The following is a 16,200-nucleotide window of genomic DNA, read 5'->3' as shown; positions in this document are numbered from 1 at the left end:
CCAGGCCAGAGGCCCGTTGCCCACAACCTCAATGTAGGGTCACTGATGACCTCCATACCAATAGCTATGACACTGCAGCTTGAATTGGTCATCTGGGGAACTCCCTGTCTCACCATGCCCTTGCACTTTCCTGATCTCTCCAAGATAATGGAGCTGAGACTGACACACAGAGCCTGAGTGATGCTTCACTCCGGGCTTTCGCTTACATGTCACGGGAGCTTGGCAGACTGATGTCCACTCTGACCATAGCCTGGTGCCAGGAGTGGCTGGCTCAATCCCCTCTGTCTGAGGCTTGCAGGGGATCACTACGCACTCTGCATGTTATCCTGGGTCAGGTTTTTGGCCCTGTGGCCCAGCAGACCCTGGGGTGTGCTAACAGGTCTCAGCAGCAATTTACTGAATTATAGCGCACTCCCAGGCACCAACCTAAGCGCGCAGGTGGCTTCCTTCCAGCTAACAGACGTGCTCCCTGGAATTGGGGTCTACCGCGTCAGCGCTCCCAGCAGTCTACCTTCTGCCCACCCATGGGTGACAAGCCCATCATGCTTGCCCCTCAAAATCATCACAGGGCCGCAGTAGTCAGGTTTGACGCCCAGTATGGGGCCACCGGTCATTTCTCCAGGACAAAGTTCGAACTGTGGTAGGAATTGGTCTCGGATCAATGGGTGATTTCCACATTGGTCAGGGGCTACAATATTCAGTTCAATCTTCACCCCCTCCCCCACATTCAATGGTGTAAAAGTCATAGCTGATACAGACCCAGAGAGTTCTCTTGTTCTCAGGCAGCAGATTCTCAAGCACTTGAAGAAAGGAGCCATAGAGCAGGTCCACAGTTCAGATCACCTAAGGGGATTCTATTCAACTTATTTTGTAGTTCCAAAAAGGATGGTGGCTTTCGCAATTGCCCTTGACTTCAGGAAGTTAAATCAGTATGTGAAAGTGCTGCGTTTTTGCATGCTCTGCACAATAGAGGTTCTCCAGGCAATCTGGCTGGGGGACTGGTTTACCAGTGGACCTGAAGGATGTCCATTTTCACATCCCAGTGTCAGTTTACCACATGCAAGTCCTCCGGTTTGCGTTGAGGGACAGGCGTACCAGTTCAAAGTCCTCCCCTTTGGGCTCTCACTCGCTCCCCATACCTTCACCAGGTGCGTGGCAGCAGCACTCTCTCCCTTGCAGGCTTGTGGGATGTGGATTCTTCTGTATGTAGACAACTGGCTTGTATGCTCACAGAGCCAGCAGCAATACTCGAGGACACTCGCATGTCGCACCCTACTGCAGCACGTCGCACCCTACTGCAACAGCTAGGGGTCATTGAATTTTGCAAAGAGCTCCTTGACCACATGCCAACAGGTGGTATTTATTGGCATGGTGCCTCGACTCACTGACAATGACGCCTGCAATGATGCCTGCAATACATTTCAAATAAACTGGGACAGGGGCAACTCAAGTCTGGGAAAGTTGATGAATGCTCAAAGAACACCTGTTTGGAACATTCCACAGGTGAACAGGTTAATTGGAAACAGGTGAGTGTCATGGTTGGGTATAAAAGGAGCATCCCCCAAAGGCTCAGTCATTCACAAGCAAAGATGGGGCGAGGATCACCACTGTGTGAACAACTGCGTGAAAAAATAGTCTAACAGTTTAAGAACAAAGTTTCTCAGTGTTTGATTGCAAGGAATTTAGGGATTCCATCATCTACAGTCCATAATCAGAACATTCAGAGAATCTGGAGAACTTTCTACATGTAAGCGGCAAGGCTGAAGACCAACTTTGAATGCCTGTGAACTTTGATCCCTCAGGCGGCAGTGCATTAAAAACTGACGTCACTGTGTAAAGGATCTTACTGCGTGGGCTCAGCAACACTTCCGAAAACCATTGTAAGTTAACACAGTTCGTCGCTACATCTACAAGTGCAAGTTAAAACTCTACCATGCAAAGTGAAAGCCATACATCAACAACATCCAGAAATGCTGCCGCCTTCTCTTGGCCCAAGCTCATTTGAATTAGACAGACGCAAAGTGGAATAGTGTGCTGTGGTCTGATGAATCCACATTTCAAATTATTTTTGGAAATCATGGATGTCGTGTCCTCCAGACAAAAGAGGAAAAAGACCATCCAGATTGTTACCAGCGTAAAGTTCAAAAGCTAGCATCTGTGATGTATGGGGGTGTGTTAGTGACCATGGTATGGGCAACTTACACATCTGTGATGGCACCATCAATGCTGAAAGGTACATCCAGGTTTTGGAGCAACACATGCTGCCATCCAGCGTCTTTTTCAGGGACGTCCCTGCTTATTTCAGCAAGACAATGACAAGCCACATTCTGCACGTGTTATAACAGTGTGGCCTCATAGTAAAAGAGCGAGGGTACTGGACTGGCCTGCCTGCAGTCCAGACATGTCGCCCATTGAAAATGTGTGGCGCATTATGAAGCGCAAAATATGACAACGGAGACCCCGGACTGTTCAACAACTGAAGTCATACATTAAGCAAGAATGGGAAAGAATTCCACCTACAATGCTTCAACAATTAGTGTCCTCAGTTCCCAAACGCTTATTGAGTGTTGCTAGATGGAAAGGTGATGTAACACGGTTTACCACTGTGTTACATCACCTTTACATCACCACATACCACTGTCCCAGCTTTTTGCAGGTATCCATTTCAAAATAAGGAAATATTTGCACAAAAGCAATAACGTTTATCGGTTTGAACATTAAATATCTTGTCTTTGTGATGTATTAATTGAATATTAGTTGAAGAGGATTTGCAAATCATTGTATTCTGTTTTTATTTACATTTTACACAACGTCACAACTTCACTGGAACTGGGGTTGTACCATATAAACCATCAAGGAGGCACCGGGTCTGTTCATTCCCCCAGAGAGGCCCAGAAACTTTGCCAGTGGGCTTTGCCTCGCATGCTGAGTCTCAGGGCTGTGCATCTGCCAGACGTGCAGAACTACACTGCAGTTTTTCTGTCACATCAGAAACCACCATCGGGTGAGTGGCGCCTCAAGCCGGATGTAGTTCAACTGATCTGGGACAGGTTTGGCAAGGCGGAAGTCGATCAGTTTGCCTTGACCGCCACAACACACTGTCGCCTGTGGTTATCTCTCTCAGAACCACACAGCCCACTGGGCCAGGATGCACTGGCTCACCCTTGGCCAGCCTGTGTACTATATGCATTTCCTCCTCTTCCGTTGATCACTCTGATACTACACAGAATATACATGACTGATCACACAGTGTTGCAAGTAGCCCCGTACTGGCCGGGCAGGACATGGTTCCCCATAATTCTAATCCTCCTCAGTGGAGAGCCATAACCTCTCCCACAGAGGAGGGATGTTATGTCACAGATGGATGGAACATTTGGCATCCTCATCCAGAGCATCAACTGTATGTGTGGCCCCTGAAGGAACAAACTCTTGTGATCAAGCTGTCACGCAGACTATACTGAATTGCCATGCGCCCTCCATTAGAGCATTATGCAACAATAGATGGGAGCTTTTTACCCGTTGGTGCAGTATGCAAGGCGTGGAACCTGAGCGTTGTCCTGTGCCAGTGCTGCTGAGCTATCATCAGTCATTATTTGACAGCAGTCTTTCTGTCTCTACAATTAAAGTTCATGTTGCTGCTGTCTCTGCTTGCCACATTACAGTAGATGGTCAATCAAGCCCCTGATATGTCACTTTTTAAGAGGTGCTTTTCGCCTTTGGCCTCCGAGGATTGCACATGTGCCATCCTGGGATCTTCCAGGATGGTTCTTGAGGGTTTATGCTGTTCATCGTTTGGGTACCTGTGACCTCAGGTGGTTGTCCTTGCTTTTTCATCTGCAAAGCGCGTTGGAGAGCTCCATGCCTTGTCAACTGCTGACAACTGCGTGAGCTTAAATTCTGATGGGTCAGGGGTTACTATATGGCCAAACCCCTCCTTTTTAATCAAAGACTATTTTGCCCTTCTGTGCTAACAAGCCAGTTTCCTTGGTTGTCTTTACCCCTCAATCTACTGCAGAAGCTAATTCTAGTTTGTTGTGCCCTGTTCATGCACTTAGACATTATATTGAATTGACTGCTGCGTTTCGCAAAACTGATGCTCTGTTTGTCTGCTATGGGAGCCCCAGGAAGGCCTGCGCCTTGTCCAAGCAAAGACTGTCACAATGGGCTATAAACGCTATATTGCAAGCTTACAGGAATGGTAACAGTCAACCTCCTCCAGTGAAATGTCACTCAACTTGAGGCATATCCACCTCCTGGGCTGCCCTGAGAGGTGTGCCACCTCCTGACATCGGTATTGCAGCAATGTGGACTTCCTCCTGTACTTTTGCCCGCTTCTACAAAGTTAATGTAGCTGCTCCTCAACCTCTGGCGACAGCCGTATTATTGGCCTCCTCGAATTGCAGCTGAAGTTGGTATGTGCACATTTGAGGTTTAATAAGTGCACACTCCTCGTGACCTTGTAGGTATAAGGTCATCCAGGTGCTAAAGCACCACAGAATGAACTAGAACGAGAGTTACGTATGTAACTATGGCTCTATGAATTCCAGATGACTGCCAGAGTTGGTTGTCACTCGGAGTCTAGGTGATAGATTCCAAAAGAACTGAATGGTGGGTGGCGTGCTCTCATATTCTGTCACTGATGTCACCCAAGTCACACCTGCTGGCGTGACTTTGTTGGTATAAGACTCTATGCCTGTGCATACACGCATGGAATAATCTAGGTGCTAAAGCACCGCCCTCTGGCGGTCACCCGGAATTCATAGAACCGTAGTTACATACATAACACTCATTAAACACCCACCCGAAAAAATTTCTTTTAAACGAGTTTATTAAATGCCCACTTAAAATAAATTAATTCTGTGACCTCCAGCATATTGTAAAATGCAAACACCAATGAGTTTTCACAATGTTTTCTCGTCATAAGTTTGTCCTGTGCTCTTACTATGAAAGACGTTCAAGAAACAGGAAGTATTCTGTGACGTTATGGCAAGCTTTGTACTAACAGCAACAAAGAGATAATTTAACTGCACAGTTGTCTGGATTTAAACACATAGGAACTTTTTTAAGCTTCCATGAGAGAAGCTTAAAGAGAAGTTTTCTGTTTTAATTTCAATGCTGTGCAAAATGATTCAGTGAAATAAGTTATTGTCTGTGTGGTTAATACTGAAAACTGACTGTGCACGTGACATTTCTTCTTTTTGCTGTGCCATACATCAGCTGACAAGGAACACATTTATTTATTTGACCGAGCCTGTGCAAACGCGCTCCCCCACCCCCCACTTCAAGCAGAATTTTGTGTGGAGCACAATATATAATTTGCATTATATATTTTTTGTGTAACTGATTATACCCAATTATGTGTTTGCCATTATATGATTCTTTTTACGTCTGCGCCAGTGTGTTCACATTTTTCCAAAAAGTTACAATTTTTCTGTGAAAATCTAAAAAAACAAAAACAAAAAAAGTCTTCTGTTGAAGCACGTAGCATGTTTTTCACAGGCTTCATGTTGCAGAAGAGAATCCTACTATGCTTACTATTTTTTCACCACAATTCAACCTACTGGTTCTGAATACTGCATATTGTACCGTTTGTTACACAAGATACACTAATTAAATCCAGTTATTCCCTTTTTTTGGATCTTGATTTAATCTGGTGTTGCCAAACAAACGTTTCTACAACAATTGTTTTCACATAAATTCAGCATTATTTCACAATAAAAGACAGGGGAGTGATCAGAGCGCCACAGCAGCATGTTAGATGTGCTGGTGCTGTACCTACATAATTTTGGAGCATCAGTAGTGATTCATCAATTATCGCCTCGTTTCTGCTTAAAACTGACTTTAGAATGATTTAAGAGGTTTTAATCATCTGATGGTTAATAATCACATTATTCCATTTGATCGCTTTGGGTGTAGAGGGTCAGACTCAGAGAGTCAGTCTCAGACGTGCTGCTGTGGCGCTCTGATGGCTCTCCCGCCTTTTATTATGAAATAATGCTGAATTTATGTAGAAATGATTGTTGTACAAACCTTCAGATATCTGTCGCTGAGATAGATGATGACTGGAGAGCAGTTTGAAGCAGAAACAAGGCGATATTCTGTGAATCGCTGCCAATACTCCGAAATGATAAATGCACAGTGAAGGAAGGGCGGACCAATTTTTAAAAGGGGGTTGTTTGGTCGGCGAGACCAGCATCACAAAATTTTTAAACATGTTTAAAAGCTTCCCAGGTGCTCACAATGTTCTACAATGCCACTTTTTTTTAAACCACAGATTACACCCAATTTCAGGACCCAAAATCATAAACAAGTACAAACAAAAAAAAAAAAATCATCAATGAGAGACAAACTTAACATAATAAAATTAATTTTGGAGTCTTCATACTCATCAAAATGGACATCTGTTTGAACTGACAGGAAAAATGTGCATTTTGCAAGAATGGCCCTGATATTCCCTGAGGGGATGTTGTTCCCCGACACCACCCCGGAAAACCTGCAGTCAGCAGATAAAACACGTGGTGTGTTTGTGTTTTGTACCTGTTGGTGACAATGATGTTGGACTTTCTGTGTCCAGGAAACGGACAGTAGTCCCTGAAGGCCTCACCAGGCAGCTGTTTGACCTCTGAGCGCTGAATAGAAAACAAACCTTAGTCAACAGAAACTTTCAACTGGACCAAACCCTGTTATTTCTGTGCATGTGTTTAAAGAAAACAAAGGCAGAAAACCTAACCTGATGAAGCAGTGTTAAAAATAAATGTGATGCATCAGTCTTCATTAATTAGTTATATAAGGGCAAATCTTTAAACATTTACTATTTATAGCATGAAAAGTAAGGGCACTGATTATAGGTGCTGCTGAAAGTTATATTATTGTATATTATTTTATTTTTTTCTTGGTGGTGTGTGGGGAGTATTTTCCTCTGGCTTCTGTGCGCAAAGTATCCTTATCTCCTAAATGTAATTTATAGTTGTCTGGGATGTTGTGTATATTGCATCTGACAAATCCATAGATTGGGTGGGTGGGGGATGTTAAGGGTGACTGTAAGCCGGGAGTTAATAAACCAACATGAAATAACTATCACGGTGTAGAGACGTTTATACTTACATTATTTCAATGGAAAATTGTTTGGGGGTGCCTCAATCATTTCTTCATTAAGATTTTTTTAATGTAACAATTACATGAGCTTGATATGAAGTTATGTGAATATGTATACCTAAAGTTATCAAAACATCAATAGGACCACAGGCAGTAGTTCTTTAAAATGCAATCAGACACATCTACAAAGATTTTTAAACAGAAGTGACAGAAAGGATGAGTATAGGTTAGGTTGGAGCAGCAAGGACACACTGCACACAGTGGAAAAGACCAAAAAAAGTGATCTGGGCTGACTTCAAAAACTTGCTTATTTAGGGTCGCTTCTTTTATCTGTCCCTGACCAAGGCAGCATCTCTTCATCTGGAGTTGGTCCCCCGGGTGCTGGACTGTGCCTGCCCCCTAGTGGTTGGATTGTGTCTAACTGTACTTAGGGTTAAATGCAGAGGACAAATTTCACTGTATGTATGTACAATGACAATAAAGCCATTGTACTTCTTTGAGCACCACCTATATCCAGTAATTCTGCATTTACTAAAAATAAAACTAAAGATTTGCTTTGATGTAACTGATAATTGTGGAATGGCACTTGGAGACACAACACCTTTAATGGTGGGCAGCCAAAGATTTCTGTCATAACACCTGTTGCATTTGAGTAATTTTGGTTGTAACGTTTGGTGACCTCTATAAAGGTCACCAATGGAAATGTTGTAAAAAAAAAATATATATATATATATATATATATATATATATATATATATATATATATATCCATCCATCCATTTTCTTCCGCTTTATCCGGAGTCGGGTCGCAGGGGCAGCAGCTCAAGCAAAGCCGCCCAGACCTCCCGATCCACACACACCTCCCCCGGCTCCTCCGGGGGAACCCCAAGGCGTTCCCAAGCCAGCCGAGAGATGTAATCCTTCCAGCGTGTCCTGGGTCTTCCCCGGGGCCTCCTCCCAATGGGACGTGCCCGGAACACCTCTCCAGCGAGGCGTCCAGGGGCATCGGGAAAAGATGCCCAAGCCACCTCAACTGACTCCTTTCGACATGGAGGAGCAGCGGCTCAACTCCGAGCTCCTCCCGAGTGACCGAGCTCCTCACCCTATCTCTAAGGGAGCGCCCAGCCACCCTGCGGAGGAAACTCATCTCGGCCGCTTGTACCCGCGATCTCGTTCTTTCGGTCATGAGCCAAATCTCATGACCATAGGTGAGGATCGGAACGTAGATTGATCGGTAAATCAAGAGCTTTGCCCCCCTACTCAGCTCTCTCTTTATATATATATATATATATATATATATATATATATATAAAAATTATTGAGTGGTAAGAAAAATTTCAGCAAAAACAAACAATAAAAAATAAACAATGGAAACCCACCCTGTGGCGTGTGTGTGGAATGTCAGAAACAAGCTGGATTTTTGCTTCTTCTTGAGTTGGGTAATTACTAAGGTACTGTGGATGACAAACACTGTGTTGAGTCAGTCATCATTGTGCATGCGGCACCAAAAAAAAATGCTGTTACATGTTCACTGTTGCTCTGGCATTGAGATGGACTGAGAATTCCTGCATGACTGTGAACGTCTCACTGCACCATAATTAGCCACTGATATTCTTATAGGCGTGCATGTTGTAAACGGTGCACTGTGGACAGATTGACGTGCACGTACAATAAATCAAGACTAAATGGATTTTCTTCCTACTGTATGAAGCCAGAGAAAGCAACAAATGTGGGGAGAAAAAAGAGCCAGGGTTAGAGAAAGGTAGTGGCCCCCAGGTATTTGGAAGCTCAGAGCCTCAGCGTAGCTTTAATCATGCACATGTATTCAATCAATATTGTATTTGTAAATCTATAGCATGATAGAATGTTTTCTTTTTCTATTGAATGTATGTAAAGTAATAAACATTTGCTTACACGATCCTCTGCTTTCATGTGAATGTACTGTGCACCTTATACTTCTCTTTTCTGTAAATTCTGGCTTTGTGCTTGTCTTATGCAGCCCAAGCACAGCCTTTAGGGCGCCTTCACACATAACATGATGTTGGGGCAAAGAAGCACAAACCTGAAGAAAATCCGCAAACAAAAAAACTAAATGGGGGACTGCGAACCATTCCACCTGCTGTCGGGAGGGACACACGGTCAGACAGGCGTATATGATACTGTGGTGACTGTTTTGTGCACGTTCGCAAACACAGTGCAAGCAGCTGGAGCATGTGGCACCACATCATGCCGCTGTTGTGGAGAAAAAATAAAACCATGCATCATATAAAAACACCACAAGTTCTAATATTTAATCCCTCTTATCGAGTAGACAATACAAGTATGCTCGTTCTGTTCCTCCGTATATGACCCATGATCATAGACATATAGTCATGATTAGTCGTGCATGTCCAGTGAGCGGCACGCTGAAGGACACCGCGTCATGTGGACCAGAGCTCACGTGGGTGACGTGACATTCAGATCACCAGCTGAGTGTACACATGATCAGATGGTCCTTTGCACATAGCACAGCCTGCCGACGTGCGCTCCCTCCAGCCTGTTGCACAGGTGATATACGTTTTTATGTATTTCCACATGAGGACAGCAAGCACACCCACACATATCTCATGGTGTAGAGTTATAATGTCATGTCCTTCAAAACCCGGTATATGTTCTCCAGCTGTGACTGGCAGATCCAGATATCTCAGCAGCTGCTACTTTGTGTGGCCACGCCCACCTGTCCGTTCAGCCCACAGAACAAAGTGCCACTCTCCGTTTCTTTGCTCTGTGATTACTTATTATACTAATTGTGCATGTAGTTACTGTAGTAATAATTATTTCTATACTTGTCCTGGCTGTGGTATCTATGTTTTTAATGTAACACAATGTCTGCACTGAGCCGTCATTACCAGCTGTCAGTGAGTGGCTGGCTGGCGATCAGCTGAGAAGTGCCTTGCTGTGCTGTGTGCACTCAGACGTGGCTGGCCGGTCCCCATGTGATCTTGTCTGTCCATAATTATCAGCATGTGATGCAAGTGTGGCCCCCTGCACGCCATGTTTGGGGGGGGGGCAATAGACACGCATGCCACATGTGTTGAGGGGGGAGCTGACACACTGGCACGCCACATGCTGGAGGGGTTTGGCACAGCCATACCCATGTGTGTTGCTTGGTGATGCCACATTCGTGTAGCATTTAGACAATTTTCACAAACAGCTCGAACGTGGTCAGCTGCTGTCTACTCTCATACCAGGAGCGCAAATAGCCCCGCCTTTTCTAAGTGTCCCGCGAGCAGTGCTGGATGTTCATATGTGCCACATGGAATGTGACCGACACCTGCCGAGAGAGGGGTTGAATGAGCACTCGCAGTGCACTCGCTGTCTTTCGGCTGCTGATGTACGCTAATGGTTGTGGCAACAGCTGTACGCGGTGTTTGAGGCAGCTCCAATTTTTCACAAGTGGCATGCAATTCCTCCTCCATGCGCCAGTCGGCCTCAATCATGTTATGTGTGAAGGCACGTTTACTCTTGTTACTTAATCCACTTGTCTATTCTTGCTGTGTAAACTCTATAATGTCTCTGATTTGTTGGACAATATTTATATCTACTGCTTCTTAGACTAGTATGACAAAAATTTTATGACTGGTGGTGCAAGAACCAGCATGTCCGCTAGATGGGGAGTATGCTTTGGCCGAAGACGGCCGAAGTCTACCGAGCTGGGCCCGGAACGTGCGGCTTGTTTTCACTGACAACTATACAGTCAGTTGCTCCATCTCACTCACACACAGTATACATGTTTATCATGCTACTAGCGTGCAGTACACTGACTGTATTCAACATGGAAACAAGATTTATTTTAAAGCTATCTGATATTTTCAGTTCCTCACTTGGTATGCAGGTGCTGTATGTGTCATTTTTCAGGTTTGAAATTATGTTGTATGCACCTGTTTCAAAGAAAGAAAAAAAAAAATCCACCCTCCTCACCACTTGTGTCAAGGATGATAAACTAACGTTCAGTTTTTTTTATTATGGGGCCTAATATTCAAATAGCTTCATTCATGAAGTCAGTGGTTTGATTCAGCGGCTCGGTTATTTAAGGCGCAAGTTTGAAAAAGTCGCCTGTCTTGTCGAACATCTTTCATCAGTAGACTAACAAGATTTTTAACATCGGTCTAGCAGGGGAAAATATCAACTAGACATAGGCCAAAAGTTACTTGTCTGTGTCCTGGGACAAGTGGATTTCTCTACCCTTGAGAGCAGTTTACAAAAAGGAAGAGGAAATTTTTTTTTTTTTTTTTAAATGCACTTTAATTCATTATTAGACTTGTTACAGATCACACACGCGCGCACACACACGCACGCACGCACAGGAAACAACAGTGAGGAGATTCAGAGTCAAAAGTCAAAGTTCATGCTAAACACGCTGATGTTTGTTTGCATAATATCAGCTCAGAAACAGGCCATATAATTGAGTACACAAAGAATTTGTCAAACGAATCTTAATTACATTTAATATTCACAAACAAAGGAAACAGTTGACAAGGTAACACGACAGAATTTTACAAAAATATAACTCGGTTATTTATGTATGAGACACCACATGTACGTATCGCAGGATTACAGGAAAATAATTCTCACTGGCTGCCAGTCAGAAAATAAAACAGCAAAATGTTCTGTATAGCAAAAAGTAACAAAGGCAAATGTTTGAAGTATTGCTTTAAGCTTCAGCATGCAAGAAACCTGAATAACTGGAGCACAAAATGTAAAAAGGACAGCATCAGCTGAGAGAATGAAAGCCAAGAAAAGTGAATCAGTCAAACCGTGATTACTCCTCATCACGCTGCATATGAGAGAAGAAGAGGGAAAAACATTATTATGAAGGCAGAACTATACAGCAACAAAGAGCGCAGACACACAAACACTCAAGACTACAAGTCTCCTTTACCCACGAGTCACCTGTACAAGTTTCATCACCACAAAGCTGATCAGCATTGTAGTTGATGCCGGAGCCCTCAAGGTCGAGGGTTTGACCACTAAAGGCCAAGCTATAAATATCAACAATAATTCTAATAATAAAAAGCACAGAGTGAACACTAAACTCCAAGGCATCCACTGTCAAGACCAGGACAGCCAACACCAAGGCATCCAACCACAAAGCCAAGGCATCTAACACCAATGCATCCACTGTCCAGGCTAATAAATGCAACACCAAGGCATCCACGGTCAAGGCCAGGGTATCTAACACCAAGACATCCAACCCCAACACCAAGACATCCACTGTCAAGACCAGGACATCCGACCCCAAGGCATCCACTACCAAGGCTAGGAATCAAATGGCAAGTCATCTGACATCAAGGCATCTAAAACCATGGCCAAGGCATCCTCCGCCAGGGCATCCACTGACATGGCTAACAAAACTAAAGCAAAAGCCTGGAAAAAAAAAATTGGGCCTTTAAGATGTCTTAAGGCCAAGAGAGTGTAAAGGATAAGCTTCATTTCCCATGTTTCATGAATTTTTCTGCTTCACAGCATTACTAAATACTGTTACAGGAGTTTAAGTAGTGATGGGTTTTGAGCTTTCTGCATATGTTAGTTTGACTACTTGCCATACTCTGCAGCAGAGGTAGTTATTACTACAAGAGGTAAAGGTCAGGGGAATTTACTGTCTTAACTGCTTTTATAGTCAAACATGTTTGAAAGCAGTTTTACACTAGACAACAGCATGCATTTTCAATAATTTTGTGAGTTTCAGTTATGCTAAATTAGTTAACTGTTAAATCAGTCACGTCAGCTAGCCTTAATCCAGGTGAAAGTTGTTTTACTAGCAAATGCTCAATCTGGAATTTCTGTTATTGTACATGAATATATTAATTTTAAATTAACCAGAGATAACCTAACTATGTATACACAGCTTATGGAACAGAGGAGATTGGAGATGCCAATATTTTTGTAGGACAAGCAAGGTCCAAGTCTTTAGGGTCCTGGTGCTTCCTGTCTTACTGTATGGCTGTGAGACTTGGATGCTAGCCAGTGACTAAAGGAACAACTGGATGTCTTTGGGGTGGTTCCGTGGTGTGGTGGATATGGCGATATGTTCCACTAGCGCATGCTCCCAGACTTGACTTGATGTGTGCTCACAGGAAGGTCAGTTATGTATGTGGGTAATGAGAAGCCAAAGGGCTGGACTGGGCCACGGCAGCCATGTTTAAGCAATGAGTCTAGACCGTCGGCTAACCTTGGCAGTCATGTGACAGTCTGTGGAAATGGTGTTAACACTGTGGTGAAACGTGCATTGTGATTCTCTTGACTTTGGACTCAGTTGCAGTGTCAAGACAAGGTCTTGTGAACAAACCTGGAAGAGGTCATAACCCTGTGCCTCAGTCATGTCGTACGGTCTGATGATCCCATCCTCCCTTATCAGTCTGACCGGCCTTTGTTTGGTCACTTCTTCTGTTGACTCTGCCACCCTGACAAAACAACACAGAACACATCATCCTGATGACAGCAGCTATTAACCCAGGAATCTGCCTGCAGCTTACATCCAACTCAATGTCAGTCATTACCACACGCTTATAAACATTAGATGGCAAACATTTACTCATCACTCACCTTAGAATCACTGACCTAAAACTGACCCATATTGGCAATGGCCTTTATCTAAAAGGTGGCTTATATTGGAAATGGCCTTTATTTAAATTTGATCTGTATCAGCAGTAGGTAGCATCTATATCTGCGGAATAAAGAGTTGGGCTACCAATACGTACACCTTGGTTTGATTATCGGTCATGCTACTTGTCTGTATCCTTGGACATGACACTTCTCCTGGATTGTCTTAGTCCACCTAGCTGCAGCTATAAATGGGTACTGGACTTGCCTATGGAAGTAACCTAAAATTGGTGTCCCATCCAGGTGGGGTTGTAGACTCTCACCCACTGCACACTATGGTATCTGGAAATAAGCACTGTTTTGATGGACCTTAGGGGCTGTATATGACTTGCTTCTCTTTCTTTAGCTAAAGCTAGTTTATACTGCAAATTGCCTTTATTTAAAGACTACAAGTGTTACATCGATACTTTTCTGTCGACGGAGGGGTGTACAGGGTCCTGGATTACCAGGAGCACACAACTCCTCTGAGAAGCAAAAGACAGAAGAAAGAACATGTGGTTAGTTTGGGTGTCCCCGATCTTTTACTGTTGATCTGACTTTACCATTTTAAGATGGTAATAATCACCAGCTGCATGATTTCTCTCACTAATGCCAAGGCCCTCAATAAGACTGTTGTAAGGCAAAGACCAATTAGGACCTTCCTTGATGACATCCTGATAAAAACTCAAAGAACGACACCATCTGGCACAAAAAACAAAACACCCAGAACTGCCCGACTGCTTCCAATTAACATCAAAGCTCAATCCCTCTCCAATGACAATAGACTTTTTCAATCATCTTGGTGTCGTCACGTGCTTATGCCCAGAAACTAACTGTAGCATGAACCAGATGAGAATCCATGACTCCCTGTGGATAGGTTGGTCTTTTATTCAGTGCATCTTATATAACTTGTTAATTGAAAGAGCCTTGGAAACATCTAGTGCTGAGTCATATCTCAGATGAAATAAACTGAACAAAACAAGTTTTCTCAGCAAATTTCAAGATCAAGTGACTTTTCTCTTGTTCCATTAGCAGATTGTTAACATGAAATCAAGGTGTTTTTAATGTGCAACACTGGGGGGAATCCAAATTAAAAAATTTAAACTCTTGTGGTGAGTCAATAAAAATGTTTAATCTCGGTTAAGACTAGAGATGATGTTTTTAAGACTCTTTCACATAACATTTTTAAGATGTATTATCTAAAACAAGTCCTTATATCTCACTAAAATTCTGCTAAAATGATTGTATCTTACATTAGTGTCATTACATATTTTTAAGTAGAAATTAGTCAAAATATACTTTGTAAGATTTTATGTTTTGGCAGTGCTCAAAGGCTAAAATCTGTTCCCTTCCTCATCTTCAAGTTGAAATATATGTTGTTTTACTGACAGCAGCTTCACAAACAAAACAAAGCAAGCAGGAATAGAATTCATTAATGAAGAACCACAGTATGGTCAGGAGTCAGTATGACGTGAGTGTTACAGAACTGATGGAAAAGTGAGTGAAAACTGATTAGCTAAGATAACTAATATTTATTTGTGTGGATCAGGATCTTTATTTTTCCATGCCAGCTCTTTTTGATAGTACAGTTAGCTCATTTAAGTCATTGCTGAACTGGTACATGCTTTAAAACTGTCCCCAGATTCGGACAGTTTCAACTCTTCATCCTCATACTCTATGTTTCAGTGCAAGAGCCGCGCACGAGGTGAAACATTTGGTACAAACTGAGCATTCAAGTGCATAGCAGAGACCTGGAGGAACATTCAGACTGATTGTCATTTTGTGCACACAAGATGCCGCTTTAAAATCAACAAAAATAACAAAAAAGTGCACCAAAGCAAAAAAAAGAAAAAAAAAAAAAAGAGGAGAAGAAGCATATGCCATGGTTACATCCGAGCACAGAGCTGCAGGTAAAAATTTCTCACCTTTCATTACTTCTATAGTGAGAGCATGGAACAATAAATTTTACAGGTTATGAAGAAGTGAAGCAGCAGTGTGACAGGGGTGTCATATTGGGGGGGCGTGGCCGGTGTCAGAGATCACAGGAACAGGAAGGGAGTGTTTTGGTGAAGTGACATGTTGACGGATGACAGATTTATATGTTTGCTCAGTGGATGAATGTGACCTTCAGGATTGACATAATGCAGAAACTTACCATCCGCTGGCTGCCTGTCCACACAAACATGCACATATGTGAAAACACAAAACTGATCTCTTTAATGTTTTGTTACACAACAGTTACTCTGCAATTGCAATGAGAAACTTCAGAGACATTCATTTCAAAGTGAAAATATTCAGAATGTGTCCTTTTATCTGGTTTCAATGGAGAAACAAAAATCACCACAAGCAGGAGTAACTTCAAGCTGGTATTTTTTGTGGTACTTAAAATGCTTATTGAGCATGTGTTTGATATATGTGTACCAATGCAGAGCACACAGTGTAGAAATAACTGGAAATCAGCACGTTTGAGAGCAACCACCCCGT

At 43.0% G+C, this 16,200-nt stretch overlaps 1 protein-coding gene across 1 annotated transcript in view; it reads right to left on the bottom strand.

The window, feature by feature from the left end:
* The window catches only part of LOC117503539 (vacuolar protein sorting-associated protein 13C-like), a 305,374-nt gene that overhangs the window by 7,954 nt on the left and 281,220 nt on the right, over positions 1-16,200 (bottom strand). The window contains 3 exon segments of the mRNA XM_034162801.1: positions 6,538-6,629; positions 13,424-13,538; positions 15,642-15,653. Of these exon segments, the coding sequence (XP_034018692.1) occupies positions 6,538-6,629; positions 13,424-13,538; positions 15,642-15,653 (219 nt within the window).

Source organism: Thalassophryne amazonica, chromosome 2, assembly GCF_902500255.1.
Source record: "Thalassophryne amazonica chromosome 2, fThaAma1.1, whole genome shotgun sequence".
Taxonomy (NCBI): Eukaryota; Metazoa; Chordata; class Actinopteri; order Batrachoidiformes; family Batrachoididae; genus Thalassophryne; species Thalassophryne amazonica.
The sequence above is the reverse complement of the archived record's forward strand: the minus strand, read 5'-3'. Positions and strand labels throughout refer to the sequence as shown.